The following is a 14,442-nucleotide window of genomic DNA, read 5'->3' as shown; positions in this document are numbered from 1 at the left end:
AAGACAAAACAGAGGGATGGTTCACAATCAGCTGTAAAAGGCTGGGTTGCCTGCAAAGGCAAGCAGATGCATTTCCATTGCCACTTCTCATTTCCAAAGTCCCCGTGCTTTGTATCTGTCATCATCATTTGTTTTCTTCTGATCACTATTGAAGTTGATACTTCAGAATAACCTATAATGTCAGGGAAAAGCCCCAAAAGAGTATGTTTTAAGTTTTTGGACACTCCCTTAAAAAAGTAGCTTTCAAAAAAAAAAGTAGCTTTCTCTGGCCTGCTTTAAGGCAGCTCAGATACTACCCAACAAAGATGAGAGGAAAACTGCCTTCAGGAAACACATCCTTGCCTAACCTTAAATAAGCATCAGACTAGATCTGAGGTGTTCTGAGTATCCTGGGAAAAAGTGAGGTCAATCTCCCCCAAAGAATGTGTGTCCCTGCACACACTGGAAGCTCTCCGCAGGCATCACTCAGCAGGCCTGAGAGAGGGCAGAAGGGAGCTCACCACTAGACGGCAGCAGAAGCGCCAAGATAGGATTAGAGAGAGGAGTTGGCAAAGGAGAAAAGGGTAAAGGAAAGTCCATACAGCTTAGTGGAGTGAGACCCCAGATTCAACTCAGGATGAACCTGAATAGAGAAAATACTAGAAATAAGCCTTTCTCTCTCCCTAGTAAAACTGAACGGGGAAAGAGACCAGCCAGGGGCTGATGAAGGGCTCCGGGCTGAGGCACATCTAAGCTCTTCATTAACCCTTCCCACCACACACACCCAGGAGACTGGAAATCTAACGGAGCAAAGAAGGGAGAAGGGCGGCTTTGCTCCTGGTTTTTCTTGCTCCTTTCCTCTCTCCTCTGGCTCCTCTCCTGTTCTGAGCTGCTAGAATCCCTCAGCTCGGGCTTTCCTCCACAGATCCTGTCTTTATTGACTACACCTGCTAAACACACATTTATCCGAGCTTTGGAGCGCAAGGTGAACCGGGAGCAGTAGGAGTGCAAATCAATGAGTTGCTTGTCTTGAGGCATGAGGACGGTGGGCAGACCCCTCAGGCCGCCTATACTTTGGCCTACGTATTGTCCGGTGGCTTCCTAAATGAGTCCCTTGATCTGTTCCTGGAAACCCTCTTTCCTGATTCTGAAGCCACAAAGGCAGCGACTCAGGAAGTAGGGGTCAGGGAGTGGAGGGTGGCAGAAAGTTATTGGGTTATGGTCCTCAAAATTAGAGACCAAGAAAGGATGAGAGGAACTGCGGGGGAAGAAGCAGGTCTGCTGTGTAGTGTGTATTCGTTGGCCGCCCCCCGACTCGTTCCTCAGATCTAATGATGATAAATAAAATCGAGTTTGCCTTAGCTCCCCGCGGAGGCCGCAGAGCCACAGGGAATAATGAGGGCTGCGCCCCCATCTGTCTACATTAACAGGGAGCTGGGCACTTCCGATAGCGAAGGGATCGATTTTCCTAGTCGGAGCACAGGTTTCCCGACTTCTCGTGAATAATCTCTGCCCTCTGTGAAATTCATAATAATTAGTACGAGACTTTCACTCACACACACACACACACACACACACACACACACACACACACACACACACACACCAGGAGGCTGGAGCCAGGAGATCGCCTGGGCACCCTTGGAGAAACTCAGCTTTAGACTAGATCAGTTCCTGAGCTGGGAAGGAGGAGCGGGGAGGGGGGGAGGGCGTAAAGCCTGGCTGGGTCCGAGGTGGTGAGGATCAAGGGCCAGCCTTGCCCAGACAGGGGAGGCGAGGGATAGGAGGACCAAAGGTGTTGAGGGCAAAGGAGTAAGGAGTTTTCAGCCTCCTCGGAAAACAACCTAGGTGTGCGTCCCGGAGGAACAGAGGCCCTGGGATAACCTGGGGTCTGACCATCCAGGTTCGAGCTGCTTTGTCAGAGCCCAGCCTATGGAGAGGCCGGGGCGGGGAGGGTGGTGGTACAGAGGGGGAGGAGAGCTAAGGGGTGGGCTGCACCAAGGGAGACGCCCAGGGGAGCTGTCCTTCCGTGGGACGCTCCAAAAAACATGTGGTATTATCCGCGTTAGTAGGAGGAAAACAACCTTCCCTTTGGGCCTCCCACGGACGGCACTTGTATTTGACTGTGCTTTTCTGAGAGTCGGTCCCCGGCCACTGCAAGAACTAAGGAGCATAGCACTGTCCGAGGTCTACAGAAAAGCCCAGGCTCGGCCAGGACCCCGGGGCTCTGACTCCCAATGTTCCAGGATCTAGAAGGGAATCGAGTCCCGGGCAGGACTAGGAAAGAAATGCAGAACTAAAAGTGCGGCGTTTCCTGCTATGCTGAAAGAACCAGCCCCAGCAAGTGGCTGTATCTGACTCCCACATTTCAAGGCAGGCGGCGGAGTGAGAGGCACTCGGCTGACAAGGGAAGCCGAGTCGCAAGGAAGTGGTTCTGTCCGTGGTGCTGAAAGAGCTATTCCCTGCCCCTGATTGCGACGATGTCCTGCTCCGCATCCAGAGGCTGGAATCAGAAGCCAGGACAAGATTAGGAGAAAAGCCCAGAGCCCGGAGTGGCGCGCTGTCCGTGGTGCTGAAAGAGAGCTCCAGCCTGCTGTGCACCCTATCTTCACCCTGCCGGGAGGGAGCTAGCGCCGCAACGCCGCCGGCTGTCTAGCCTGAACCTGGGGGCCCAGAACTTTATACAGCGTTTAAGCCATGGCAGTTTCAGGAGAGAACCATACTCCTAAATATTATGTGCTGCCAAAAGTGAACCTGGAAGAGGATCCTAGGGAGGCGATAGGGCGCACGCCTTTTCGCCTTTTGGTAAACCTTCCTTCAAACGTAGGCAGACATTGCGGCATCTCAGAAGTAAATTATGTCCGGCAAGCCAATTGTGAAGCTCATCCGCCCAGAGAGAAGGTGGCTGAGTCTCCTATCCTCTGAATATTCATTGACTTAGCCCAGAAGCAAATATTTGCTAGTCAAATGGCTTCACCTTGCCCCCAAGAAAGCCTCCCGTCCCCAACTTTAACGGTGGGTTTAAAAATAGCTTTAAGGCTTTAATGAAGGATTGGGATAGAGTGTCTGGTCTTTCTGTCTCTTCTTTCGGTGGTACGTGTATAGAACATTACATAAAACATGGGGACCCCGCTCCGGGTCCTGAGATTCTCTCCCTGCCTTAGCGCTCCAATATGTCTCCAGCCCCTGTCTCTGGGAAGCCTGAGGTAGAAATTGGAGAGGAGGGGAGTGAAAGACTAACTGCGGCCTGGGTAGCCCAGGGCGAAGGAAGGAAAGAGAAAGAAAGGGATGGAGGGAGGATAGTGCAAAACCCAGAACAGAGAGACGCACCGAAGAGCTGGTTTCTAAGGAAACACTGTGCTTGACTAAGCGGCGATTTGACTGATTGTGAAATATATGTATATGTGTGTGTGTGTGTGTGTGTGTGTATATATATATATATATATATATATATATTATATATATATATATTATAATATATATGTATATATATATATATATATATATATATATGAAAGGAAAAGTCATTCTCCCTCTCTCTCTCTCTCTCTGCTCCTTCTCTTTTTCTCCACCTCCCTCCTTCCTTCTTCCCTGCCTCTCTCCCTCTCCTTCCTCTCTCCCCCCTCTCCCTCTCTTTCCTTTCCCCCACTTGCCACTCCCTCTCTCCCCACCTTGATTTAAAGTTTCTATGTTTCAGAGTTGTCTCAGGTTCAGAGCGCAGAAGTGTGAATGGGGGTTGGGGAAGGGTATTAGTCAGGGCTGAAAAAGTGAAACTGAGAAGGTAACTCTGTGTGGGTAAGCATTCCTCTCACGGACAGAATTCCCAGAAACCCCATAGAAGAGGTGCTACCTCTCTGTGAACCCCTACAAGCCTACTGAACTTTCTCTGCTGCTGCTGCTGAACTTTCTTTGAAGAAGATCCCTGAGGTTTCCTGAGCCTGTGCCTCCAAGGTGAAAGAAACTTCTGGCACTAGTTTACAGACACCACGTTTATGTTTAGAGCCAGAGGCTGGGAGAGCACGCAGGCTAGAGCCTCAGCCAACATCAGCAGGGGTTAGACCGCAAACTTAGGAAGCCTTTGCCCCTAGTCCAGGACTTCTCTCCCTCCTCCCCTAAATCCCACGAGTCGTCAATTCCTCAGTCCCTCTTTCCCTCTTCCACTCTTCCTTTCCATGTTCCTCGCTGTCCCTCGAACCATCCGTTCACCCCTGTCTCTCCCTCAGTCTGTCCTTCGGGCCGTCAGGATGTCCCGGGGCGGGGCGGGCGCACCAAGCCTGGACCCGCCTTGGGAATCTGCCAGGCCAGGTCACATCACCGAGGGCTCCTTCGCCCTCTCGGGTTCACTGGCATAGACAACAATTGAGATTGGCGATCTTTTCAACTAGGACCTGGCATTTCCTCCTATCAGCCTGACAGAGCCAGCTCCGGAAATTGCCGGTAATATTCATCTGGGGAGCACTTTCATTAAACGTAATTCATTCGACTTTCACTATAAATTGAGTGACATCCTTACAGCGGAACCTTTTTATCCTTGATTAAGTGCTTGCCAAGCTTTGGTTTTTCTCTTTATTGTCACATTCCTTCAAGCGGAGTCGTCAACATGCCAATCTGCCGCATAAAAACGCGAGCGTCGTGTTTACAAAGCACCCGAGAGCTTGTTTAATGCTGACTTACAGAAAGAGCTCGTGGGGAGCTGATAAATCACGACAGCGACTTGACACACACCATCCGTGGGCCCTGGCGCCGGCAGCCGGGGATCAGGAAGGCAGAGAAAAACAGCGGGGAACCAGAAAAGGGGAGACCAACGAGCAGTCTTTTGAGGTTCCCCAGGGCAATTTTCCTCCGGATTGAACAGGATCGGAGTTTTCCTTTTATTCATTAAAATGGCGCTTGGAGAGACCAAGTAGGTCATTACGATGCTTATAATGGATAACTGCAAGTCTCGGGGTACGTCTACCTCCGGGCCGCTTTATGAATTGAATGTAGACGAACCTCCTTCTACTCAAAAGTGTGAAAGTGGAGCGTTCCAAAAAATCCCTCCTTGAGCCAGCAAGTGAGCAGTAAACACACACACACACACACACACACACACACACTCCCCTTTCCAGATGGTGTCAAGAAATCCAGGCACAGATTCAATTTCTTTACAAAAACTCCTAAACAAACATTAACATAAGCCACAAGTACCTCAGCTTGAGCAAAACTGACAACAAAGTAGACCCCATTTCAAAAATGGGGGGAAAGGAAGCAGGCAGGGTTCAAAGGGAGGTCCCTTCAATAGAGTTAATTCTTACTAAACATCCAAGAACCCCCAAATATTTTCAAACTGAGAGATCTGAACAACATGCCCTTCTGGTGTGTGCACCTTGAAAGATTCTGTCTTCCCTTTCTCCCTCTCCTTCCTTAAAATCTAAGACGCAAAAGACAGAAAATTGCTTATTTGACAAAGCAATACCCAAATGCTTTCATCACAAAAGTGACTTTTGGAAAATACTGTAGACAGTTGTTATTACTGGACAATGCTGTCAATTTCTATGATCTGCAGAAAATCTCCCTTCACACAGAAAAGTAGGCCATGGGTCCATATCACAAAAATCAGCCGATTTCCTTCTCTGGCACCTGATCTATTTTTCACCACGACAACACTTTCATTAAGGGGGAAATCACCGTTAAAAATTCAAAGCCAAATAGAAATCAAACCAGCACAGAGACTGGGGCCACGAACTTAATAGTGTTTTTTTTTTTCCAGAAGGAAAATAAAAGCACTTCAGGATGGCTTAGCAACAACCAAGCCACTTACCTTCCTCCCAAAGCCTCCGAACTTTCCACTAACCCATCACCTAGGTGAAGAGAAGGCCAGGCTCCAAATGAAAGCATTCTCTTCTAATGGACCATGGCCAAGTTGGGCCTGTTGAAGCCTGGTGCTCCTATCTGATTCCTTCTCTTCCCACCCCCACCCCCACCCCAGCACTGCAGGAAAATATTTGATCTCCAAGTCATGCTTGTTTGACCCCAGACTTCTACATCTAAAGACCATATTTCCTGAGATCTTAAAGCTGAGGTGCTCAGATCCTATCCTAAATCAGAAATGTGAGGGTACAATGCATTGTTGTCTGTATGCATTGTGCTTCTGACCTTTCAGCCCGACTTACAGAACTGGCCTTATTAGGGAAATCACCAGGTGACAATGAGCTGTGGCCCTGTGGGGATTGTTTTTTGTCCTTTTCAAGGGCAATAAAATGAAATAAAAGAACTATCAAAGACATTCCCTTAAAAAAAACTATTTGATTTTAAATGTCTGTGGACAGTTTAATCTGTAGTCATAGAAAAGTACAAAAACCCAACCCAAAGAGGTGATCCTTCCCACCTCCTCCCAACCCTGCTCTCTCTTCCTCCAATTCCCCTTTTCCCCACGGTGCTGGCAGCATGGTAGGATGCAGTTCATAAAGGAGTAAGCATGGAATTATTGTCTTTCCCAATAGCTCAAAGCACAAATATTCCACTGGCTCCAAGATCCCTTAAAATATTTTGTGAGAAGTCACTGGGTAAACAGCCTCATCCAAATCTCAGCTCTTTCCCCATGTTGGTTTGGCAGAAGCTCCATTCTACTCAGATTAGAAGCAGATTCCTAGAGATTTTGACTAGGTGTTTGCCTGTTCTCACCAGCCAGAGGAAGTCCCCCTGGGGTTCATTCTTCTCCCTGGGGACATTAATATGCCCCATACCGGAGCTATCTCAGTGACAAGGGGCAAATTTTCTGAAGGCCCTTCAACCAAGTTACATTTCTGTCCATGTTGTTGGGGGCTGCTTCATAGACTTCTAGGTTGGAGAGGGTTCACTCCCAAACTAGATTCCTCCACCATCTCTAAGGAAATGTTCTCATGAGCCCCTTGTTGTTCTCCACCTGCCCAAGGGAGAAATAACTCCAGTTAAGATGTCCACTTCTCTATGCCAGTAACCACATGCTTCTCCCCTCAACCCCCTTTCGCCAGGAAAAAGGAAAAGTAAAAGCACCTGTCTCTTATGGTGGTTATGGCTCTCTGGTCACCAGGGAAGGTTCTAGAGATCGTCTAGACCTGCCTCTTTTTGGGGGAGGTTTCACACTTGAGACCTCCAGGCCTATGGATCACCCCAAGAGACTCCTAAATATGCAGGAGTGGTGGCACCTGTCTGCTCCGATCTCTAGGCCTGTGCTTTTCCCTTCACTAGCAGGTGTTTTCAGATGATTGGCTCCTTTTTTGAGCTCAAGTGTTATACAAACAAATGAGCTTTGTAAATGAACTTTGGGAACTGTTTTCTGATTCACTTCCAGGAAAAAACCAATCTTGCTTGGAAGATGAAAGCTCATTCTCTTGGACCCTCCTAACAGCTGGTTCTATCTTTATCTACTCCTACCCTGCCCCAGTCCTTTTACTTATACCTAAAATGTACTTCAAAAGTCCAAAATCATTATCTCAAATTCCTCCCAAGGTTCCTGCTCCAAAGAGTCGATCTCTGGGCCAAGAAACCAATCACACTTGCTTGCTTCCCAGCAAAGAGCTGGTTCCAGGTGGTGGAGAGGTGAAAGCAAAGGGCTGTGGGCCAATGGGGCAAATCAAGGCAAGACATGTAGGAAGGGAAAAGTCCTGGACTCCTTTGGACTCTGGCCCTAGACATGTGGGCCTCTCTCTTTGGCAAGCAGATGATTTAGTAAACCCATCCCTACCCTGACAACTTCTAATACTATCTTAGGGCTAGATCAGTGCAGTCCAGGAATGCAGCGATCAAGGCAGAGAGCAACTTGACTGCCTTGATGCAGCAGCTCCCCTCCTGTATATGCCTAGCTTGCTTCAGCATGCCCCTTTTTCAGTGGAATTGGAAGCAGCCCGAGGAAAATAAATATTCAGGCTTCGTCTACCAGCCCTTCCAAAAGGTAGGTGCCTCCAGACTGCAGAAGGAGCATTGTGGGACTGGGGGGGTTGTGGGGAAAAAAATCAGTGCAGAAGCCCAGCTGGCAAGGCCTACCTATTGTCTTATAGCACCAGAAAGCCCTTCCTCCCAGAAGTAATAGATCTGCAGGCTTCCTTATCTTCTGGACAGCACCGATCCGATGGCTCGCCGCTGCTTGCTTACAGAATTCAAGGAAGTTGAATTTCTACCCCCTGCAATCTCAGTGACTGGATCAAAACTCTAAGGAACCATGGAACCTGACCCCCAACCAGAGGTGTACTGCCCTCGAGGTGGAACAAGACCGAAGGACTGGAGAAAAAGCCGTTGGCCAGACAGCCTCCCACCCACCCCAACCCTCCAACACACACGTACACACACATACACATACACACACACACACACACACACATGACTAGAAAAGGATTGTGTCCCTGCCTCCCCTTCCAGCAGGAGCATTATTGTTCACATAGGGAATTGTTTTCCAGAAATTGGGAAATTGTCTCTTTTCTCGGTGCTGCCAAAAGGCTTCCAGGTAATGAAGTCTGTGAGTGAGGGGTAATTGGATCCACCTAATTTGCTCCCGGATTGGGTCTCCCAATCTTCCCGTTTACAATTAAAGGAGAGTGGGGGGTGGCACTGGGGGGCTCAGAAGGCAGCAATGGGAGCCAGGTTGTTGGGTTCTGGATTTCAGAGATGCCTCAGCTGTGCACATGCCCTTGTACAGACAAACACACACACATACACACACATACATACAGATACACACACACACACATACACACCCCAATATTTGCTTCAGTCCTCTATCTGGCTCTGGACTGCCTCTGGTCAAGACCAGCAAGAAGCTGAGCCCACCCCGTCGAGGAGTGCCTATTCTTACTTTCTGAGAAGATCTGTTCAAACCGGTCGCCTGCCTCCCTACCTCCCTGCCTGCGAGATGGCTGGAGAGCCCTTCGGGGCCTCAGGATGACAGGCACCTTCCCCTCCCCCCCCAACCCTGTTTGGATGCCTGCCCTGCCCCTCCCGTGTAAGCTTTCCTTTCTCTCAGGTCACTCTTCCCAGGCTCGCTGCTCTCCCACAGCAAGGCTCCCTGTGCCCCCCAACACATACACACACACACACACATACACACACACACACATACACACACCCCTATTCTCAGCTGCCTTGTATAGGTAAGGGATCAGGGACACTAGTAATGGCTGAGTCTCGAAAAGATGCCCACATGAGAGTCACTCAGTGGCTTTGGAGATACCGACGAGCAAGCGGGAGCCTCCAACTCTGATGCCCTTGCTCACTGATCACCCTGCGTTCACCTGTTTGCCCCTGAGGTGTCCAGAACCCGAGAGGCTGACACGCAGCGCCCTCTAGCGGCCCTGAGCAGCCACAGAAAGAGGAAAATGCGGCCCTAAGTGGAGGTGGGGGGAGGGGTGGAGTTATCTTCACCCCCAGTAACCTGTGAACAGCTCTCAGGATCTGGCTCGCGCTGTCTCTCTCTCTCTCTCTCTCTCTCTCTCTCTCTCTCTCTCTCTCTCTCTCTCTCTCTCTCTCTCTCTCTCTCTCCCTCTCTCTCCCGAACCCCAGAGTCCTGGCCTCATCTACATGCCTTCTCTGGGCTCCTGACACAGATGCAACGCCCGATCCAAAAGCTGGGGTGTCCAGGCTGGGAGACACTGGACAGGGGCTCCCCACCGTCACTAGTCCCAGGCCAGAGGGACTAAGGGTTCCTCCTAACCAGGCCTGTGCCTGGATATCCCTATCCTTAGGGATAAGGATAGCAGTCCAGAAGCCAACCAGTCCATGACCAAGACAGCCAGGACTGAGCCCTGTTGAGCCCCCTTCTGGGAGTCGGGGTCCCGTAGAATCCAAAGCACAGGAGTGCGGCACGAAGCCCCCAAGGCTGTAGGAGGAATGAGCCTCTGCCAAAACCTGTGGAAGCTGTCAGCCATACCCCTTGTACGAGTGCCAGGATGATGGACCTCCCGACAGAGTGAATGAGGGGAAAGGGGTCTCTGGTTAAGGAGAGGAAGTGGGGAGCAGAGAGAAGACGCCTTCGGCCTTGGGTTTCTGAATAATGTGAGCGGTCAGATAAAAGCTTGAAGCGTTTGCCTGTGACCCTGCCTTGTACGCACACTCATCCTAGGCGAGCCCTACAACTCGGAGAAAGTTACCCACCCCCTCCCCATCCCCGCTGGAGAACTTTCAAAGTCACCAGCCAGGCGCAAGGTCTCTGTCTCCTATTTATTACCTGTGCCAGAAACTTCCTTAGCCCACTGTCCCCTCTGTGGCCCCTCTCCGTCAGAGGCCGCCCTCTCCCCTCAGAGAAAGCACATATACACAGGCGCGCGCGCGAACACACACACACACACACACACACACACACACACACACAAACACACACATCCCTCATCCTTTCCCTCCGCATCCGAATGGATGGGGTTCAAGACCCTCTCAGCAGGCTCCTTCGAAGCACAAGAAAAGGGGCGGACAGGGAAAGGGAATGGGTGAGGGACCCCACCGAAAATCGAGCTGGAGGCAGGCGTCCAACTTCGCCTCTCTGTTCCAACGAATCCCCTCCCCACCCAGGTCTCAGGAGCCGCCTGGAGAAGCATTTCTCTCTCTACTCCCAGGCCCCGATTCCCATCCTTCCCGGCCCCGCTGCTTCCTTTTCTTGCATTTAAATGCCAAAAGAGCCGAGACAGTGCGAAACTCACCAGGTAGAGAGTAGGCTGCCAGAGGAGAAGGACGTACCAATACGCAGCCTGCATCCTCCCGCGTCTCAAACTTCCTCTCCTTCGCCTGCGCTGAGTCTCTGTTCCCTCAAGAACATAGATCCCCCTGACGGCCACTTCACAGAGGAAGGAGATCTCTCACCAGCCTAAACAAAAATGAAATAATAGAACCCATGACCACCCGGCAAGGTTAGCCCGGCAGACAAGGAGACAGGGAGAGGCAGACACTGGAGCACAGCCGGCCAAAAAAGCGAACCCCCGAGGAAGGAAAGAACTCCGAAAAGCCGGTACAGCCTGTGCCCGCCGGAGAAGAGAGAGACAGTGGCCGCGGCTGAGGGGCTGCGAGAGTCCCTTGCGCCCTGCGCTCCTGGCCCACCAGATCGGGGGTGGCCGAAGGCTGAAGACCGCTGAGCGCCGAGCGCCGAGATCAGTGGCGTGCGCACTGGGCTGGAGCTGCGAGTCCCGCTGGCCGCCAACGTGCTTTCCTTTCTGCTTTATAGCAAGCAGGGCGACTCGGACTCAAGGAGGGTGCTGGCTCCCCAGCAGCCCAGCCAGTCCCTCTCCACGCACACAGCAGCCGAGAGACCGGTCGGGAGGGGGACAGGGGAACAGGGGGAGAGGAGGAGAAAGGGGGAGGGAAGGAAAGTGGATAAGTGAGAGGGAGGAGGGAGAGGGAGAGAGAGGAAGAACGGGAGAGAGAGAGGGAGAAGAGGGGAGAGGGAGAGAGAGAGAGAGAGAGAGAGAGAGAGAGAGAGAGAGAGAGAGAGAGAGAGAGAGACAACCAGCTTCTCCAGACGTGGGGAGGGGGGAGGTCGCGAGATTTGCATACAGAAAAATGTGGGAAAATCAGTGTGCACACTAGACTCCTTTCTCTCTCTCTCTCTCTCTCTCTCTCTCTCTCTCTCTCTCTCTCTCTCTCTCTCTCACACACACACACACACACACACACACACACACACACACACACCACACACACAACACACACACACAACACACACCACACACCACACACGGTTCAGCATCCACTTTCTCAACCAAAGAATAAACGCCCGTTGCTAACTTCTGGCGCAGCTCTAGAAAGGGGTGGAGGAGCTGAGGGTCGCCCCAGATATGTGTTCCTTTCTTTCTCCAAGGAGCCTCTCCACTTCCCTTTCCTCTTTCCTCCCTTCTCCGTCTCAATCTACCTAGTAGAAGAGAGGCGTGGGGAGGAGAAGAGGAGAGGAAAGGAGAGGAGAGGAGAGGACGGGGTGGGGGGGGAGAGAAAGAGAGAAGAGAAAGATGAGAGGAGATAAGCAGGCAGGCAAGCACCCTTACACGTACCGCACCGAGCAGAATGGGAAGGCGACCGGGTCCCTCTCCAGGAAGGCTCCATGTAGAATAGAGCTACAAGGGTTCGTGCCTGGCAGTGGGCCGGCGGTCCCCCGGCGGGCGCTTCGCCTCCATGCCTCAGCAGGGGCGGGTGGGTTCCTCGGACTTGCTCAGCCTGAGAGGCAGCGACTCCGAAACGCCTCCCGTGCTTGCACCCAGGGGTAGGCGCAGTTCAAGGAAGCCCCAGGCCGCCCCGATGCCAGCTGGATTCACATCGCAGGGAACTGGAGAGCTCAAGGGGCTGGGAAGGTGGAGGGAGGTTAGAGTAGGCTCCAGCGAGGGCCAGAAGAGAGCCGATACCCAAAGAGAAGCGCAGAGAGACTGAGAGACAGGCTCCGAGACCTAGACACGCAGGGTTTGAGACCCTCCAGGGCATGCACTGGGAGGCGGGACACGAAGTCCAAGGCAGCGGCAGCGGCAGAGGCGGCGGCGGCGGCGGCGGCGGGCGCGGGGAGGAGGAGGAGCCAGAGCAGCCGCCTCTCCCGGTTTTCGCTGCTGCCCGTCTCTCTCGGCTGGAAACCGGTGGGGCTGGGGGGTGGGGGACGACACAAGGGGAGGAGGAGGGGGAGGTGGCCAGCCTGCTGGGCGGCAACTTCCAAGGCAGATTCTGTGTGGGGGAGGTGAGGACGATCAGGACCCGAGACTTTGGGGGAGTGGGGTGGAGGGGTGGAGAGCCTTGATCTCCCTGAAGCTGCGGGGTACACTGAAGACCTCGACGCCTGCCTTCTCGGAGTGCTTTACCCCTCCTCTCCCTGTTTCCCTCCCTCCTCTCCTCCAGGCCTCCCGGTCTCCATCAGTCACCTAAGAAGGAGAATGACGCCCCCCCCATACACATCTGCCCTCATATTTAACCTCACCTCCCAGCCTCAAACCCGAGCCTGAGCCGGAGCTCACCTCCTCTAGGCGGAGCCCTCAGGGCCAGGGCTTGGGCTACATAGACGGGGCGGGAACCTTGAGCTCTGTGTTCCTAGCTTGCTCCGCCCGGGGGGCAGGGGAGATTGGAGAAGGGTGAAGAGAGGGAGAGGGGCTAGACAACACCCTGGAGGTGGGGCGGGGTAGTTCAAAGCTAGTTCATTGGGGGGTCGGGGGACCCATTGGCCAGCGGGCCCCACATGGTCCCCAGAGCTACCTGGCCTACCTCAGGCCGGGCGGGGACAGGGTTGGTTCGGAAAGCTTTGTCGGACCCCTGATGGAGAAAGGCGGGGAGTGGGGTGATGTCTAGGCGAGGATGGGGCTGAATATGGATTTACAAGCTAATCCTCCGGTGCTGCTCTCTCTCTCTCTCTCTCTCTCTCTCTCTCTCTCTCTCTCTCTCTCTCTCTCTCTCTCTCTCTCTCTCCCTCCTCTCTCACTTTCTGCCTCCTCCCTCTTTTCCCTCTCCTTCCCTGTATCTCTTTTCCCTCTCTGCACTCCTTACTTCCCTCTTTAGCTTTCTTATTCTCATCTCTCTAACTTACCCCCTATGCCGTGAAACCTAAATAAGGCAGGTTCTCCTATCAGTGCGTGACAAGGTCAGGCCAAGTAATCATTCCCTCTCTCTCCTTCTTCCCCTCCTCCTCCTCTTACTCTCACAGTAGAGGACCAGAATCGACCCATTCCGATGTGGCCTCTCCAGGCCCCTGGCCGGCCTGAGCTGGAGCTTGGCTGGGCCGGGGGAAGCCCTCCCTCCTTCCTTCCCCACCTAAATCTCCCCTTCCCGCCCAGTGCAGTCCGCATGTTATCAAGCCTGGTTTGACTCTTGTCTTTCAGCGAAACAATGAGAATTAGAGTGAGCCCACGCTCCACGAAATAGGCGAACCGAGCGTTCGCCTGGCACCTGACGGGAACTGTCCAAGGGGCCAACTGGCAGTGAACAGACGACTCGGTGCGACGCCAGCCTTCCTCAGGAGCTAGATCCGCTCTTCTCCAGCCCTGCTGCTCGGACGTCGAAGAGCTCGTACCCACTCCCCAACAGCCTAGGTCACTTCGGCTCCGGGAGATCCCAAGCAAACCTCTCAGCCAACGAAAAGGGGGCAACGCCTCCCCCTGGAGACACCACCGAGCTGCTTGCCTGCCTCCTACACTTCCCTTCTGGCTTGACGGGGCTCCAGTGGACCTCCAGAAAAGCTGCTGCTGCTGCTGCTGCTGCTGCTGCTGCTGCTGCTGCTGCTGTTGCTGCTGCTGTTGCTGCTATTAGCTTTCTGCCTCTTGCGATCTTCGTGGACAAAGGAAAACCCAGATGGAGAAGCATCTGCCTAACCCCCTGCCAGCATTGTGGGAGTGGGGAGGGGGGGAGCTCTACTGGAGAGAGAGTAGGTGTATTCTTTTCTCTCGCTGTACTTAGCAAAATTTCGATACTCTTGGAGAAAAAAGAAGCGTGTGATTTTTGTGGTTTCTTGTATTGTCTTCTCTCCCAATAGAATGGAAGCCCCTTGAGGATGAGGACTGTTTAATT

At 52.6% G+C, this 14,442-nt stretch overlaps 1 protein-coding gene across 1 annotated transcript in view; it reads right to left on the bottom strand.

Annotated features, from left to right (window-relative positions):
* NXPH1 (neurexophilin 1) overlaps positions 1 to 12,533 on the bottom strand; it is a 232,745-nt gene extending 220,212 nt beyond the window's left edge. The window contains exons 1-2 of the mRNA XM_020999963.2: positions 11,961 to 12,533; positions 10,623 to 10,786 (exon numbers count right to left, since the gene is read on the bottom strand). Coding sequence (XP_020855622.1) covers positions 10,623 to 10,676 — 54 coding nt within the window. The 5' untranslated portion in view covers positions 10,677 to 10,786; positions 11,961 to 12,533. The remainder of the gene's footprint in view (positions 1 to 10,622; positions 10,787 to 11,960) is intronic.
* Between the last annotated feature and the right edge of the window lie 1,909 nt (positions 12,534 to 14,442).

Source organism: Phascolarctos cinereus, unplaced genomic scaffold (assembly GCF_003287225.1).
Source record: "Phascolarctos cinereus isolate Bilbo 61053 unplaced genomic scaffold, phaCin_HiC Scaffold_1;HRSCAF=81, whole genome shotgun sequence".
In the NCBI taxonomy this organism is placed as follows: Eukaryota; Metazoa; Chordata; class Mammalia; order Diprotodontia; family Phascolarctidae; genus Phascolarctos; species Phascolarctos cinereus.
This window is presented reverse-complemented; position numbering and strand designations above follow the sequence as displayed.